Source organism: Falco punctatus (assembly GCF_963210335.1).
Source record: "Falco punctatus genome assembly, chromosome: 4".
In the NCBI taxonomy this organism is placed as follows: domain Eukaryota; kingdom Metazoa; phylum Chordata; class Aves; order Falconiformes; family Falconidae; genus Falco; species Falco punctatus.
This window is the reverse complement of record NC_137583.1, coordinates 104,133,306-104,152,542: the sequence shown is the minus strand read 5'-3', so window position 1 is coordinate 104,152,542 and position 19,237 is coordinate 104,133,306. Positions and strand designations below refer to the sequence as shown.

General features: G+C 36.0%; 1 protein-coding gene across 4 annotated transcripts in view; it reads right to left on the bottom strand.

Annotated features, from left to right (window-relative positions):
* TOP2B (DNA topoisomerase II beta) overlaps positions 1-19,237 on the bottom strand; it is a 65,197-nt gene that overhangs the window by 42,163 nt on the left and 3,797 nt on the right. For all 4 annotated transcript variants that reach the window (XM_080385034.1, XM_080385036.1, XM_080385035.1 and 1 more), the window contains exons 2-5: positions 4,983-5,156; positions 4,221-4,311; positions 2,105-2,168; positions 695-840 (exon numbers count right to left, since the gene is read on the bottom strand). In XM_080385034.1, the coding sequence (XP_080241160.1) occupies positions 695-840; positions 2,105-2,168; positions 4,221-4,311; positions 4,983-5,156 (475 nt within the window). The remainder of the gene's footprint in view (positions 1-694; positions 841-2,104; positions 2,169-4,220; positions 4,312-4,982; positions 5,157-19,237) is intronic.

Sequence of the window (19,237 nt, the reverse complement as noted above, 5' to 3'; positions counted from 1 at the left end):
CCTATGTAAGACAAAAGTTGGGCCACATGTCAACGGCTGTCAAAGGATGCCGCAGATGGAGTTTCACACTACCTCCAATCTGGTGCAACTGCTTCTGCCTCAAAATGAGCAGTTTGCTCCTCCCCGCAATGCAAGAATGCTCCCATTGCTTCCCATATGTTGATATATCAGTTGCTTGCTGAAAAGCGAGTGACTTAAAAACCCTGATCCAACTGAAAACTATGTCACGATCGGATCCACATAACCGCAACCACACATCATAATATGGGCAAAATATACAAGGTAGGACAGAACAAAACTAGCTTTCATTCGTGATTTACATTAGGGTTACTTCACATTTAGAATAATGAATTATACCATAATTTATTAGATTTATTTTTCCCTTCATTTCAAGGGCACAAATGTTTAAATGCTTACATATGTTATAATTAATATATGAAAACATGTTGTTTGTTACTGAATAATGAGTATTGACATTAAAGATGTAAAGGTAAAGTTCTCTATAAACACTGGTGTTAAAAAAGGAGTAAGATTTTTTTCTTTCAGTAATTTTACTCTAACAAAGAGCTATAGCAATGGTGACTAATTAATCATCTGATATGAAACAGAACAGAAAGAGAAAAAGAAGAGAAAGCATACTGAAAGGCAAACAATGGCTTAATCAAACAAAACCAAGTATGTTAAATAGTCTTGCCTGTAACTTTTTTCTCATCATCATCATAGTTGCTGGATGTTAGTAGCTGGCCAAAGATTAAAGCAGGTACATATACTTTTTCTACTTTGTGTTCCACAACTGGTATACCCTTTCCATTATTCCATATGCTGATAATGTTTGATTCCCTATAAAATAGTGAAGACATTAAGCCAATGAAAGTAATCTTGAAAACAGACTCCTGCATACATTTTACTGTTTAAATAACTACATAAAATACAATAAAAGACCATATTCCTACTACGTTTATTCACAACTATCAATTTCTATTACAAAAAAACACTTCACTGTGCTTATTAGATGTCCTAGAAGGAGTATAATTGTCGATATGACAGTATTTCATATCATAAAAATAACCCCCAAAAATCTGTTCAAAGAGCTTTCACTATCAGCATGATCTGCAACAGCATCCTGAAGTTTACTGACAGAATTATGCTTGAGTCAGAGATGTAGCTTGTTAAGTTTCACTGAAGTCCACCCAGACACAGCCAAGTTATCATCTGTTTAAAACTGTTACTTTCCAGTTACGATGAACAGTAACTTATTTTATGCATCAATGCCAATATCCATCAACATCTGGCATCATTAATACTTGTAGCTCTCACACAGAATTTTCATTTTGGAGTTTTAGAGAGTTCAAAACCATGACAGGTCAGGCAGATTTACACTACATTCCCCTCTCACTCCATGATAAAAGCAATTTTCTCTACAGAAACTGATAACGCACTGGAAACTTGCAGAAAAATTACTTCTCAGCATGTTTATCCTAAAGATTAGGTGTGAAAATTAGGTGTCTAAAACAGTCAGTATTCAGTTAAATGCCACTGAAACAGTAATGCTAAAGGAACCCAATCAACATCTATTTAACTATGGTGGTACTTATTAGGAAACATCTTCTCGTATTCAATTTTGAAAAACAGTGGTAACGACATATTTACAATCTGCAGTTTCAATGTGATACAGCTAATCCAAACGTAATCTTATCCTAATGCTACAGGAGTTAACATAGAAGTTCAAGAGATGCAGAATCATGTTACTAAACCTCAAGGTCGGTATTTATGAGTAACCTGGCTGGTTATAGTTATGTACTGCCAAGCTTTCATCTAATCATGAATGTTATAACCTTCTGTCTTAAGTTTCATTCAATCAAACATTAGTGAGTGGTTTGGGAGAGCAAATTATTATAAATTTAGACTGATGGTACTTACTAATAACCACTTTTAATTCACCTTTTCATCTTAAAATATGAAATATTTTTAGATTAATGGAAGTAATTCAAAAAATACTATTTTGTTTTTAAAAAATCCAATTTCATTTAGTAAAATCATTTGTACAAATGTGAACTACAATAGCACTGGTAGGGAAAATAAATGAAAACATGCTTCTACTTACGGATCAATGGATATTTTAATACAAGTCATATTCTTGTCCCTCTGCTTATTGTCAGCAGCATTTACTATGAAACAAAGCAGCACAAATTAACACTTTTTAGGAGCAATAATTAATTACTTGATTGGTAAAACTGATTGTATACATATTCCACCACAAGATACAATGGTCAGGTATTTCTTAATCTGGCATCTCTGTGTATATTCTTTATCATATTACTGAAGTCTATAAATATGACCAAGTATCTGCAAAAATGTATTTTTCAACCTTCCTACAACTACTATTTCTAGCAGTTAGACTATCTTAGAAATAAATACAGAAGTGTATTTTGTGAGCCTGTTCTCATAACTATCCTTAACATACTGAGCATTTTATTCTTCCCTTGCTGTACTTATGTTAAAAACTCTAGAAAACTGTATGTATCAGATCATCTTACACATCCTTTTGCCACTGAAAACTAATCTTGAAAAAGTCACATCCATTAAGGGTGTTTTGACTGCAGGAGAAGTTATCTCTAAAGAGCCTGTGAGACTTATTACAGTTCTAAGTTAGTTCGTAAACAGTTTACACAGTTTAGGATCAGAAGAATGATAACAGGAAATTAGCATTTGATCAGAATTTAATTAAACTGCACTCCAATGTATATTAACTACAAACAACAGAAATCAGAAATGTCACTATTAGCCACCTAACCATGAAAACACATTACAATCATTTTCAGCATCTGTCTTATCACCTATAAGATAGATCAAACTAAAACCCCAAAACACCAAGGGACAGTATCTTAATAGATTATAAGGATCTCAATGTAAGATAAAACATTTCAAGGTGCTTTTGCTAAAATCATTAAGTGCAGTTTCATTCAAAAGCATGCACAGCTACAATGTCCTGTTTTGGTAGTGTTGTTACGCTGACCCCTAGATCTCAAACCACAGTCTGTGGAGAACTTACTAGTGCTACATAAAGAAGCAACAGGCCACACAATACTAGGGGAACAATATAATAATGATCTCCCTTTTGAATGGGACAAGATGGAAGTGGACTCCCTCCTGTGAAAAGGCTGTAAATTTCATCTCTGAGGCAGCACTCAAAAAAGAAGTGATGAAAGATTTTCATTCCCGTATTACTAAAATTGAACGAGTAAAAAATAAAAATAAAAAAAATTGTTCCCTTCCACCTGACAAAGATACAGTCTTCATTGCCTCTAAAACAGCAATGCTGTAAAGCACAGATTTAGAGGTGTGGAGAAGTTCTGAACTCAGTGAAAGTCATGACAAGATTTCCATTGACCTCAGCAGACCATAAATTAATTTATGATGTAAACCCAAACAATCTTTACGACATAACTTCATAAGACATGATTAGCCCAAGATTACATGCCAATTAACCCAAAATATCAGTTCAGCAGACAGCACACTATTCAGATGCTGAACATCTCTGCTGCTGGTGAGCCTTCAGTGTGGGCCTGTCAGCAAGAAAGTATCATAAACTAGTAAGTCACAGTGACTCAGGCACTTTAGAATTTTCTAGAATTCATTTGTTTGTGCCTCAGTCACCATGTTTTTTAAATGGAAGTATGATACTTATTCATTTTCAGATTGTCTGAAGTCTAGAAATGATCCATATAAGAAACACCATCACCACCACTATCATTCTGTACAGAAGGAGGTAGTTTTAATGATTCACAAAATGATGATCTAAATTAACACTTGGACAACTTCCAGTTGTCTTCTTTCAAAAGAATATCTTCCTTCAAATGTTACTTGAAACTGTGGTGCTTACCAACTTTGCAGATTAAAAGTCTTGTAACAATATTGATCACGAAGAATGATCTAGTTTGGACATTCAGTAACAAATATTTACACTTTCTTAAAAGCTCAACTGAAAACTCTTCCCTCTTTAAACTGTTCTATAATGCTGGGATGCACTAAAATGCAGTGCAGTTCAATGGGACTCTAAGTCTGTGATTTAAACTTGGATACTAATTAATGTGCTTTGAGAGCACTCAGAAAAGCGTTCTCCATAATGCTAAACTTGGATACTAATTAATGTGCTTTGAGAGCACTCAGAAAAGTGTACTCCATAATGCTAAAGCAATGTTATCATTAAAAATACTTACCAAGGATTTCATCAAAGATCTTGTACAAGCCTGGAACAAAGGTAACTTCTCTGCAATTCATTCCTACATCTTCATCATAAACCCACATTAACTACATGTAAAAAAAAAACAATTATAAAATTTACTGTCTTGGTAAACCAGTCTATGATTCTCTAATATCTATTTATTTCAGGAACTTTACTTTTCCAATCTGATTGTTGCTGTTATATGAGACAAAAGTAGAAGCAGAAGTTTGGCAAAAATTACAACTGTACCCACAAAGACTTCCATAATGAAAATCCACTATTTTCTGCTTGGTGGAGAACTTCAACAGTATAGACAGCAAAGTTGGAAGCAATTTGCAACTTCACAAAAACGGCTGAAAAAAGTGCCAGCATGTGGCTTAAATTCTCTGTTCTCTACCTAAACAAACAGACCAAAGCATTTTTGGACCTAGAGCAAATGCTACTTACAAATATGTATATATATTTGCATGCACATAGGCATGTTTGCAAACACACATACCTCTGTTTACACATATAAGTGTGTGTTTATATTTTGACTGAAATTCAACATTTTCTGTGTGTTTTCTTTCCAGTGAATCAAGCACTGCTTTAAAGTCTTCTCTTGACCCCTTCCTACACATGCATACATAAACACGATCACAGTTTTTAGCATGATGATTCAGAACATTCAGAAAAGTAGAGACATACCTATTTATTAACCAGAACAGTAATTTCCTCTTTAAAACACTGTTAAAACTGTAAATTTAGTGACACATACCTGAGTCAACGGTTCAACTGACCCAATGTAGGTATCTGGACGGAGCAGGATGTGCTCAAGCTGAGTCTTTTTCTGATAAACTCTCTCAACAGACATCTTCTTTGAAGTGTCATTTTTATTAATGCTTTCTGAGTCTTCCTTTTTTGAAGCATTGATCTGATTATCAAATAATGTCTAAAAAAAAAAAAGATTCCAACAATCAACTTCATTCACTCAATCTGTCACACTCTAGATATAAACAAAACCTGACAGAGATTTAAATGAAATCAAAACTTGACATATAATTTAAATGTTTTCAGATGTATTAAGATCAAAATAGTTTCTCAATAGAAAAAAATTCAACAGATTATACAACAGTCTCTTAACAAATTGTAACACATTCAAACTTTAGTGATTTACTAAGCATGATAAACCAAAATAAGGGAACAACAATATATTACCAAAGAGCCACTTCCTCAGGTTAAGTATTTGTATCATTCATTTTGTGCTTAAGCATTTGAAACCACTGAACACCGTTCTGAATAATCACAGTAAAACTACTTTTCTATATTTGACTTCAGACGTTCATTCAGTACTGTAACGCCTCTCCTATGGCTTCTCAATTGTTATAGTTCACATTCTCTAACTGAAGTAATTAAACTTGATACAATCCCAGTTTAGAATGTTTCATGATGAAATAAGCCAAGGGCAGTAAAAAAGGAGAACCACAGATTAATGTTGGAATTGAAACAGAATTCAAGCCTAATGTGGCTGGAAATGGTGCAAAATGCCTCAACTGGAAGAAGAAGCAGCGTTACAGAAAACTAATGCACCTTCGGGGGAAGGATAGAGAGATTTGGTACATTTTTCAGCAAATTTTTCCTGATAAATACCTCCTTTCCACTGAAGTAAACCCACACAAAAGGAAAAGTTAAAATCTCTCCGAGCAACCAAATGTAGAAAGTCCCATTCTAATAATAATAAGATAATAATAATATCTACCAAGAGACTAGGTATGGCATTTTACAGTATACATTTTTACCTGTAAATTGGAATTATCTTAAAAATACCAATCAAACATAATTTGGACTCACATGATATACTTGCCTGGCTAACAGACATAACAGAAAAAAATTCTGTCACCACCTGCCTAATACCTGAAATGGTCTCTTCCTCTTACAGGGGGTTTACCAACTTTGAGGCAGGTGTTACATGACCAGACAAATAATGAGGACAAAACCCACTTGACACTCAGGTAAATATTTTACTCCCATTTAGCTGTTCCCAGTAAATCTCCGTATAAAATAAATACAGGCTAAACTCCCACCCTGGATTAACCAGTCACCATGTAACTTTCTCAGCCAGAAAAAAGCATCAGCAGTTCTCTCTCAATCTAGCCTTCGTTGCAGCCTTGGACAGCAGCGAAAGCAAAGGGTAGGAAAGCATATAAGCACAGGAACAAGGAGCAAAGAATAATAAATTCACCCAAACAACTTCAGCAGATTCAGAAAGGCCAAACATAACCTACAGCATACAACTGAAGGATAATTCTCCCTGTATTATTCCAATTCTTCTTCTCCAGTTTCTACTATTTAAGCTTTGATGCTTCCCGGCTCCCACCCACCCACCCCCTGCCAGCAGGCACAGGAATAAAGCATTACATTCTATTCAGAACAAAGGAAATTACCTTTCTCTTCCAGATTTAGAGATCACATTTTTCTAGTTTATTTATGGAAACGCTACGAAACATGTACTTCAAGAACCTTTGAGACAAGCAGACCATGTGCACCACTGATGTAAACAGCCATTTGGCCATGAGTAAACCTGAACAGACAAAATGAGAATCAAGTATTCTCTACTACCCAGTCCTGTAACTGACAACACCCAGAATAAGAGGGGGAAAGAACCCAGGGGACCCCACAATCTGCACCACGATTACATGCAGCAGAGAGTACTAGCTCTCACCAGTTTTATTCTGAAGCACATCACATCTCCCACCAAACAGGGAAGCTGCAGCATGTATTGTGAGATTAAAGTGTTTTAGTATCCAACTTAATTTAGCCTCCACAGTGTCATTTGGTCTTAAAGTGTGACAACCTCACCACCATCACCCTAAAAACATTAGCCATAGACCTGCTAAGCAAGCAGAAAAGAAAAAGGACTTTGCAAATAGATAGATTAAACTGATATACAGAACAAGAGGAATGAGAATTGTTACTAGAGAAGCACTGCCAATAGTTGCAATGTAAATTTTATTTCATTTCATTGGAGATGTCCAGGCTTCCAATGAGTTTCACTGTATGTGTATATATATATTTATATATGTATCTTTCTAACCTCACAGGCTTCACTTTATGATCATCCTTGACATCACACCTCATCAGTCACCCTTAGCTCACTTACAGATTCCATAGTTCTGTTAGCACTGCTTTACTATGTTCACTTGTTCTAATGGGACCAGTGATTAGCAGGAAAAGAAAATAATACTTCTCAGATTAAGTAGGTGTTGAAAGAAGGGAAGAGAGGAAATGCAATTCACACAGAAAGCAAGAGAATTACAGGTGTAAAGACCACCAGAATCTTCTTCAAACAGAACTATTCAATTTGCTCCTATTCTTAGGCTCCAAGAGGTTTTATCAGTTGTCACGTACATCAGTACTGTGTTCTTATGATTGTTCTGAGACAGTTCTCTAAAATGCCTCTACTTGTATGCATGACAACCCAGGAACACGTTAACATGGAATGAGAACTCAAATCTTAGGAAAATTGCGGCCTGAATTTATTAGGCTATCTCCAACAGCTCTACTTGTGCCACAACATGTTTGCAAGAGTCAGTAGGTTAGAAAAAGCCCATTTCATCATGACTGAATGACTACCTCTAAATTGTGAAAAATCACTACAGAAAAGAATTATTGGGAAGGGATTCCTACAAGCCATTGCCTTCAATACAACACTAGGAAATGTGTTTCGGTTTTCCAGTGGAAGTCTTCCTGACAGCTTGAAGGAGTTTATAATTTCCACCTTATCAGTAAGAAGCGTTTGGAGTATCAAAACTGTATCTTCTGTTGAGATGCTACTGACAGATTGTCATCACTGACAGCAAATAAGAGGTCACAATTAGACAAACTTTGATGCCCAACAAGAGCTAATCCTGCAGAAGTGTCACTTCTTGGGGAGTAGTGAGTTTGCTTTAACCCAGCAATAGTAAAGAACTTCTGTTACCCTACTCTCTGTGACAGCTATGTCTATCTTTCATAAAACACATTATCATGTTCCAATTAGTGTGTTAAGAGGGGAGGAACCAAACAAAGAAAGGGTCTGCATAACACTTTTTCTTCCTGGTCAGTGATTATTACAAAAAAAAAAAAAAAAGAAAGAAAAAGGAGAAGAGTAGTCTTAAAGAACTTTAATTCTATAGTTTTTACTAAGACATCACAAACACCTTTTCAGTATGATCTACTTAAACATTTAAATTTTATTGTCACTGAGCAGGACAGATTTTATTTGTACAATCCTCCATTATTATTATAATCCTACAATAAACTCATATTATAAACACTTAAAAATTTAACACACTACTGAAACACAAGCATAAAAACAAAAGCCAGAAAGCATTCAATACACAACGTAATATTATTATGCAGGCATGCAAGCGTCAGAAGTCCGCTGAACTGCAGTTTTCCAGCCTTTTGGGATGTGCTGGACTCAAACAGAAGACCAAGCCAAATCCCTGTATCTCCATCTTGAAGGACATTTTTAGATTTCAAGTGATGTTTAGAACTCATTCCAAAAGAGAGAAATTCTTCATCACCAAATCCATGACATATCTACGGATACAAATATCCAACAGTCTTCCCATTACTTTTTCCTTGATAACTTAACAAATATATTTTTAAAAAGTGCTTTCATCTGCTGAGTTTCTACTAAAAATTCAAGTAAATATACCAGGAAAGCTCCCCCACCCCCTTTTTTTTTTAACTGAGTAAGCACTGAACTGCAGTGTTAAACTGACAGTCTCTTCTGTATATTTTGCAATTGTCTCAATAATGCCTTTTGTATTCTGTCTTGTACGAAATATCTTCAGTGTTAAAGCTCCAATAACACTTTTCAAAACAGCACCAGCTGTTGTTGTTGCACGAGAAAACCCCTAAAGAGAATTAACAAAGTGTCACAAAGGGCTTAAGTCTTCTGCTTCACAGTAAGTCTGATTTTTGTTTGGTAACAGGTTACCCAATTTTCAGGGTCTGTTTTGCAAACTTCATGTTGCCAATTTTCAATATTATTTTTTTTAGACACCCTTTGACTTTCCCCACATTCTGGTGACATTCAAGACTTTACAGATTCCCAATAGTCTTTCATGCTTCCTAACCCTCCAGACTGATGACAAATACATACATCCACATACATGTATAAGCCAACAAGATGACCATCCCTAAGTAGTTTGGAATGTTGTAACCTGTTGCACTGTGCATTCTTCTTTATAGATACCCAGTTACACTTCATACTGAGCTCTCAGATACGGCTAGCATTTTCAACACTTAACACACACAGCATAGTGGTAACTGTATGGAAAAACATACTGATTCTCAGTTAACAGCTGCTGCTGCTCAGTTTACTGTATCAAGACTATTGTGTGTGCTAACATAACTATATTTCATTATGGGAAGTACTTTCTCCAGTATAACTGCAGAGTTTCTCTTTTAGATATGTTTTTGCTGTAAATTTGCCTAGTACTGTGTGAAAGCTATAGCCGTTCTTCCCTTTTGCGATCTCAGGAGTCAGAACCCAAGTAGCCTTTATTAGATTACAGTTTGGCAACAAGACTTTTACTGTCTGCCTTCAGCCTAAGAACTCATATACTTGGGTTTGGCATCTTCTTTCTTCACATTTTGCTTTTTTTAATTCCTACAGTCTCATCCGTTGACATTTCTGCATATAACTGAGCATGCATGACATCCATACTAAGTCAGAGATTTTTATTACCTTTTTTGATGAAAACTGGGTCATGTCACTTCCTTTGCATTTCAAAATCATGTTGAGTCACCATGCTGAGTTTGGTTACTTACGCTGCAAATAGCTGCACTTAATACAGCTAAATCTTAATACACATTTGATCTGGACAGTTTGGCAACCCCAGAGAACTACTCCTATCTAAATAGACTAAAATGTAAAACAACAGCAAAGAACTTAGGTTTCATCCTCAGTTTCAGTGTTGCCATAACTGGAATATACATCTTTGGTTTGACTCCTTACTTTATGTGGAAGCTTCACTTTTAAGTAGCTGAATCTCACACTGTCACAAGAAGTTGAAAACCCTGAAAACAACTTTAATATCTCTCCCCACTTACACAGACTTAATCCTATACTGACCACTGTTGTCATCTTCTCAACACTGTAAACTATATCCAAACAACAACAAAAGACCCCCAAATACCCGTTTTTCTTTAGCCTGCCCATTCTTTCTTCCCCATGTTAGGTGGCAAAAATGGGCTCATCTTCTAGACTGGCAAAGCATAAATGAACAGAGACATTAGTATGTCAACAAGAAGTTACCTTCACTTGGTCTTTGTCTTTTCTGCCTTAACCTCCTAAAACTACTACATGCAACAATTTTTCTCTTGAAAGGCAAATGCAGCCCTGGGACATAAGAATTTAGAAAAGCACATGCTATGTGTCCTACATTCCCTTAAATAAAGTGTAGGATAAGCACATTTAGTGGGACAAGACAGTAAATACTGAGTGTAATTAAGCTGTAAAACCTAGGGAGGTTAATTAAGTACTGAAATTCAGGGAATGTGGTAGATTTTCTACCACTTACAGTTCAAAACAAAACTATCTCTTCTGAGAAAGATATGCTATATCACAAAGGAATTTACAGGTGCAATATGAAAGTTTCTAGGCAATTTTATGGATAACTTTACTATAGCGTGATGTTAAATATTGCATCGTAACAGCCTCTTCTTGACTTCAAAAATTAGATAATGAATACATTGTTACCTAAACATTTTGCAATTCTTCCAAAGAAAACTCTGGCTGAGAATACCTCCCACCACGAAAACAAAACTGGAGGGAGTTTCAAAATAAACCACACTCCTGCTGTGTTTAACAAATGGTTTGGCCCTCCTGCCAAGATGAAAACACACAAAAGTAACAATTCCCTGTTACCACAGCAAGTTTCCATAGACCACTGCATACCATTAGCAGCAAGAACTAAATCTCTCTCTCATATCCTCCCCAAAGCTGATGATCATAGGAAAGAGTTCCCAGTAAACTCACCCAGAGCTAGTCTCACTCCAGTGAGACCAACAAGCTTATTAATTTTAAATTTCTAAATTTTTTATCTCCTGGTTTGGAGAACTTGCTCTGGACTCTGAAAACATCGCATTCCATAAAGTTTTGTTATGATGATTCAGTTATAGAATGGTTTGAAGATGGTCAGATCTCCCCGTTATAGAAAAACAAAACAGTTAATTGCTGCCAAAAGGGAAACATTCCTCCTTTCTTTCCTGTTCCCCTGCTTCTTTGCTTCATATAGTGAAATCAAACCAACCTCACAATAAGCCAGTTCGAAGAACAAATGGAACTTCCCCCTATTTTTCATCAACTAGAAGCAGTTAGTTGTTTACTAGCTTATTTTTCTGAACAAGCTTGCTAGAGAATCAGACAAGTAGTGGTGCAACGAAAAGAGCAGAAATACACAGCTAGGAGGATAAGGTTAAAAATACCCATATTCTTCAGCAGATATCATTAGATTGATTAGTTGCACCATAAAATTACATGCTTAGCATTACATCACTTCATCTTCCTATTAAATAGCTAAACAAAAAATCATTCTTATTTTAGGATATTTATGCACAACACAGTAGCACACTAGACTTACATGAAAATGTATGGATTTGCTTTCTGCTCCACAAGACTTTTGAAAAGTGAACACCACCACTTTTGTACAAATATTACATACACTATAATTACTTCTGACCAGAAAATTATGCGTATTGTTTTACATATAAATTTACTTACACTTATATTAAGTTACTACAGCAATAGCTCCGCTTTATCTGGCATAAGTTTTGACACAATCAGCAGTACATTCAGATCCTGATCTTTACCAATTTCTTTAAAAGCAAATGTCTAACATTTGCCCATGCATGATGACAATTTAACTGAATTTTACTGTTACATTTTTAAGGGTCTGAAATTTTTTAGTTGTCTATCCACTAATAAGTTCTATTCCAATACTATAATTTTGATATTGTTTACCCAGTATCAAAAAGTACATCTATGAATGCTTTGGTAACAAATTAAGTCTTTTAAGAATCTGTTTTTCCAGCTAACACTGAGAGACAAGGAAGGGGTGAGTGGGTGTAGGGGGTAAGACTCTCACAGAAAAGGAATCTATCCATGTTAAAATTTAAGACAATGTAAGACAGTTTTCCTACAGAGTAACAGTAATCCTTTGAAGTGGTTTGGTCACTGAATGACCATATGTTTGGTCCACTGTTTCATCAATCAGCTCATACAGAAGCCCTCAACTTCTTGATTTCTTGGCTAGTGAAGGGGTACTGACATCAGAACTTTATGTTATCAGCATCTGGCAGCACCTCTTTATAACTCAGTGTTGCCTATACCCCTGCCCTTTTTAATGCTTAACTGTATCACCAGTTTGAATGCTGTGAAAGTATGCTAGGCTCTCAGCACATTTACATTTCCCAGTTGAAAAGATTACTTTGAAAGGGAACAACACAACCCAAGAGATCCCTCTGATGAGCAAAATCTCCGAAATCCATTCAGGCTTTTTGTGAAATACCACATCCCAAGAACAGCACTGTGATGATCTTTCCTTCCAGATCCTATGGGTTCTACAGCCAAGCTAACCCATATTATACCACAAGATAATTTCACTCTGCTGAACTATCTTTGTATTAATAAGTGAACTGTAGAAAATAACTGCAGAAAAAGTTTCAGACATGAGTAAGACAACATTCAAGACATTCATGCTGCAAGAGAATACATAGAGCAGGAAAGTCAAACAGGGTAGTTTTTCAGCTCATGTTAACTGGCATAGTAACACAGTAACAGGAGTCAAGTTGCAATGAGCTGGAAGAAGTGACTGAATCCACTTGAAGATATTATTCTGCACAACACCCAAAGCCCAGTCTTTTCTAATCAGCTTCAGAATTACTAGCTACATTACAGCAGTGGTAGAGGAGAGCCCAAACATTAAAGGTTGCTTCCTACTGAAGAGTGCCATTGGATAAGTAATTCTCCACTGTACAACAGAATCACATTTTTGAACATTTATGAATGTAACAGCTATCGGTATATTAGGATGGGTATACCTTTATGTGATTTGCATGTCTACCTTGCGCTGAAATACTAAACTAACTTGACAGTAAGCTTTGAGGGTTTTGTACTTCTAACATGCGACCTAAAAAAGAACACAGTATGATTAGTAGTAACCATTAAGGGTCTGCTCCCTAGAATCTTCAACAGAAAAGCAACAGCATCTTCTTCACTTAACACAAGATACCATGGAAGTCAATGACATTTTTTTCTTTTTAAAAACTGTCCCAAACATCAAACTCTAGAAGTTTATGAATGACCACACTGCTTCCTCTCAGCTTACCACAGTTTGCTCCACAATAACAGATACATCTGCTTTCTTATTATTTGAAGTGCCTATGCTAACACAGCCACATTTTCTGTGTTTTATATTTTCAAAATCTGTTCTTTTCTGCCACGTTAAATATGAATCCAGTGCTCTTTAAAAAAAGTAGCTTGAGTTAATCATTCATTTCCTATTATGCAACATCTACTGCTCCTCTGGAGATTTTACAAATCTTGAAATGTTTTAAATGTTGCACAAATACATTACATATTCTAGTCTCAATCCTGTAGTGAACTCTATAAGAAAGGAACACAGGTTTGGTGTTCCAGACATTTAGAGCAATTCAGGGGGAGGAAAACAGAGGCAGCAACAAGTTGAAAAAGCCTGAGCACTGTTCCAGAACTGCCCCTTCCTTAGCCACTCATCCTCCCACAACATTCCTACAGAAGTTACTATGAAAAACCTTTCAGGATTGGTCACTAAGTGCTGAAGTGATCTTGAAGACCATCAAAATTCTACCCTTTAATTTGCAGTTTAAGAATTGCATCCTGGCAGGCAGAAGAATTCACCCCTCCATAAAAAGTACCATATACAAAAATCACAAAATAATTTCAAATATATTTTGAGATTAATTTTTACATTGTTCAGTGTTTTCATCATCTTTCTGTTACCTGACATGTCTATCACTCAACTGGCAAAGAAGAAAGTCTACATAGCATATTCTGAAAGATTTAATTAGTATCAGGGAAAACAGGTTAACATGATACAATTCCGGGTTTGCTTTCTCTAAAGTATCTGCACCACCTCCCTCCTCCACCAGCAAACCCAGGTAAGGAACTTCCCATCCTCAGCTGATTTCTCACGTGCTTACACAGATTCTTATTTGTGAGTTTAAGAAAAATCTTCTCCCAGGTCTGCTTAATAGCACAATAGAGTAACTGCCTCACTTCTAGCAATTGCTCTTCTCCAAGCAACTTGCCTCTGTTTTACTCCAAGATTGTGACATCATACTTCAAAGTTTTCATGACAATATTGTAATACAACGGTGGTGGAAAAGACTAAGTTAGGATCACTAAGTAGCATATGATGAAAAACACTACCTCAGCCAACAGAGCTCTGTGTTGATGCATGGGAGCAAACACGAATGGCTGCGTGCACTACAACTCTATCAGCTGCTCTAAGTTGGTGTTATTTTTCTCCAGACATCTTGCCACTCTTCTATCTTTATACCATGGTACACAACTAGCAAGGGAATAAACACAAGGTTGAAATTTTCATACATTACTACACTATCTTCTCTATAAAGTCAAAATACCTTAGAGCTACTAGAGATTCGACAGCTGCTTTCCAATATCGCCAGTGAGGCTCACAGCACCTTTCTCATAGGTAAAGATGCTCTGCTTAGGGGATGATCCCAGAATTCTAACTACCCTTATAGAAAAATTACATATCAAGTTATCTGGTTGCAAGAGCTTCACCTGCCCACCCACCCCCAGCTTTTTGATTTATAAATAAATACTTTTCTTTTTTATCTTAGCTCCTGTGATTTTGTCATGACAAGACAATATTGTTCCTTCTCTCTCCTTGAAGATTCCTTCGCATATTGAGAAAGCTGGTGTGTGATTTTTTGCCACCTCATTAATGCAAACATTTGTTCAGTTTTTCATACACCTGTTCTTCCCTCAACTGTTCAATGTCTTAAAGAACGAACAGGAAGCCTCAGCCTAACCAGGCGCGCTCATTCACAAAAAAAAAAAAAAAAAAAAAAAAAAAAAAAAAAAAAAAAAAAAAGAGAGAGAAATCATTACCTCTTCAAAACACACAGCTTTCACAAGAAGAGGACTGTTTATCTCAAGTGCAATCCTACCTCACAAATCAGGAAAGCAGTACCCACACACAATAGATTAAGCTATTTAATCCTCTTGTACACCTATTTTTTTTCTTCCTTTAAGGTAGTTTTTTAAAATATGTATAACCAAGGAAAATATAGATCTGATGTTTAGTTCTGAACCTTTCAAAAATTCTAACTCAAGCAACCTTTACACTAACTTTGCTAAAGCCCTTTTTCTTACTCACTAAAAAAACAGAATTGCTTAGATGTGTATAATGTAACAAATACACAGATTCATAATTTTTTTAAAATAAAAAATTAAAGCAGTACATTAAGTGGCAAATTGTTTTTATATGTAAATTGTAATTGCATTAAGAAACAGACAGCATTTTAAAATAGCTTTATTAAATGAAATCAATATTTTGATTGATATCATAGAGCTGATATCATAGAAAGTTTAACACACACTTCAAAACATAAAAGGACAGAGATCATAAGAGTAAAAGCAAATGCAATCACACTGAAGTTTTAAAACTAGCAGATCCTCACTTACCAGGGAGGGGAAGAATCTTTCCCTGCTTTTCACATCAACCTTTTGAGTACTCACTACTGAACTACCTGAAGAAAATGGCAAGGAAATTTTTTTACGAAAAATTACTAAGAGCTGAAGAACACTTCTCCTGTGTTTGCAAGAACAAACATTTGGCATGTTCAATCTTGTTATCTTCATTGGTTTCTAGAACTTAAATTATACTTTAAATTTTAGTATTTATTTTCAAAGTTCTAGAAAAACATTTTACATGTCTTGACTTATTAGTCACTTTATATTTGGGATATTAGCATTAAAATACATTCTTCCAAAATACCTGGGTTTCACTATATGTACTTGATTTGAGAGGACACCTCTAGGTCTCCAAGCACACAATTTTCAAAACAGGCTTCTCCACACTATTATCCACATTTAGAACTACATATTTTTGCTCAATCTGCTTTTGAAAACTTTCAAAACCACTACTTAGTGCAGAATAATACTTTCCTTGTGGGTGACTTGCAAGAAATGTACTATTTTAATTGAGGAAAATTAGAGTTTCTTGTACCAGTTTTCATTTCCAAGTTCTCTCTATGTGATCTATAATACATACAAACCCCACTCTAAGGGATGGAATCACTCATATCCATCAGCTATGAATCACATGTGCTGCTTTTTATTAATTGAAATATAAACATGCATTTGAAGACTGCTTTTGGACATAGGCACATGAGATCATTTGCAGGCAAGGTAAAAATCTACTTCTGGAAAATAAATTCTATGAAAATAAAATATTACATTTAAATTATAAACTTTTTCAAACCTAAACTGCCTAACTTCAACTACATATATGCTTGTTTAGTTGGAAAGCTCACTTTATCTGTCCAAATAAATTCCTTACTCTTTAATACATCACAGGTAGCTTAGAAGTTAAATGTATACACACACAGATCTAGACAGATAGAACGGAGTACACATGCTTGAATGTACACCTACCACACCAAGCACCATAATAACCCATGTATTTTTTCAATCAGTTCTACTCCCTCCCCCAAGACATACATTCCTTGCAAGAGTTTATCACAATTTACCTCCCCGCTCCTATGCATTCAGCATACAATCACCTGCAGCAGAACAAGTTTTCCTCCCAGCTCAGAATACACAGGGTGAAGATGCATGTTATTAAGCTGCAGGACTGGCTCAGTTGCAGTCAAAGCAGTAGCCCTGATCTTGTTCCATCACCAAGCCTGTACCTGATACCATCTCTATCACTTCTTTCACCCTGCATTATTCAGCACTCTCAGAAGGACAGGACTGGACCAGTAAGATGACTACGAAAGTATTTCACTGGGTGTTGGTGTGGAGGGTAGAGGATAAGAGGTAACAACTTTCTTTAGGCAGTTAAGCCATAACATCTAAGGAATACCACTTCAGAACTATTGTGTCTGACTCACCAAAAATTGAGCCACAAACATTTCCCTCTAGTACTAGAATATTCAGGAGAGTAATCACATCTCTTTGCAACACTGCTTCCTTAAGGGCACCAACATCAGAAACTCAACAAGAGCAAGAGGGAATGCCACTTCCCCTCAACTGCTGACATACTACATAACTTACAGCCTACAAAATGTTTAATAAAAGTAAACAGCAACACACTGGGACATCTACTTCAGGTATGACCTCCCTCCTATTGTATAAAAAAAAAAAAGGGGGGGGGGGGGGGGGGGGGGGGCGGGGAGCATGGAGCACATAGGGCACAAAACCACTCCCAGCTCCCGGGTCAAGGTAATAGCAAAAGAAAAGATAAATGCTTATAAAAGGCAAGCCAGGAACACTGAAACATGACTTGGCAACAACATTAAAACTTTTTTTTTCCTCCCCTGCACAGACACCACAATATAGCGGAGGAAAGATAAGGCAGCAACTAACAACGTATGTCACAACTGTTACATACGACAACCATGTTCCAGGCCTAGCTTCAGCCACCAACGAAACAGAAGGCCTAAACCAGATAAAGATGTGGAAACAACAGAAAGCTACTTCTGATCTTTAGCTTGGGTCTAAGTGATTCAGCAGTAGGAACAACCACCTACTCCTGCTTTTGAAATTAGTAAAGTGGTAATTAACAGTAATAAAAAGAATGAAGAACTATTTACATTTGGATCACCTCTAGGACAGTATGCTTATTTCTAAAAAGTGAACATTGGATTAGGATTTGGTCATACTACTAGTCATTTGCTTAACTGTCAGTACTTTAGGCAGGCAGAATCCTGCCAGCTTATAGAAATAGATTCATGATAGAGCAGTAATACACTACGACTCTTGGGCACCCTGTCATATCCAGACACTCTTCCTCCAAGCACTATACTGGCAGAGGAACAGAACTCCTGTCTTGCTCCTGCCCAAAAGCCCCTGCTCCCAAATCAAAGTAGTAGTTGGGGCTCAGTATACAGTGGGCAGATCCTTGGTACAGTAGAGACCCACTTCAGATTTCAGATGAAAAAACCCTACCCATAAATTTAGAAACCACCATATGTAGAATCCATAACAAAAGAATTGTGGCACATCACTGGAAATTATCAGACATTATTCAAAAGAAAGACCTGTTTGAATCCTTTTCAAAAAAAAAAATGAAAGCCAAGTCAAACAAAGCTATCCAGCTATCCTTTTATCACAGTTGAGAGTATTTGTTTCCAAATGAAACAGTAAAAGACAGACAAGGTCCCTTTAACAGAAGGATTGGACTGGGGGACTATTTGTTGGGGTGGAGGGTGTGTGTGTGCCTGTGCTTGTTTCATTTTGTTTTCTGTTGAGCCTACTGTCCTATCTTCTCTATTACATATATATTCTTTTTGTCTACAAAACATGACAACAGTAAGTTAAAAGATATTTTTGAGGCAAACCTTGAAACTGAAGTGCTAATAGCTGAATTTTGATTATTTGAAAGGTTGTCATCTTTTCACTTACTAATATACAACTACAGTATTTATTCAAAGCAAGTATGAACCTGTATAAGCCAAATATATACATTATTTCCATCTACTAAAATACATTTTCTCCATTCTGCTCCATTCAAAGAGCACACAGATCTGATATTTTTTCTTAAAAAAGTCATATTAACACTCAGCATATATTCATGTCAAGCTAGCATTTCCTAGAACTGAAACCTATCCCCTTTCACAATGGGCAGGAAAAGGGAAGTGGTGATCAAAGTATTAAATTATTATCAGGAGTCTCCATTTCCATTTATTAGACTTGTATAGCCCTTAGGGTTGAGGAGAAAGCCCTGAAATCATTGACAGAAGTAA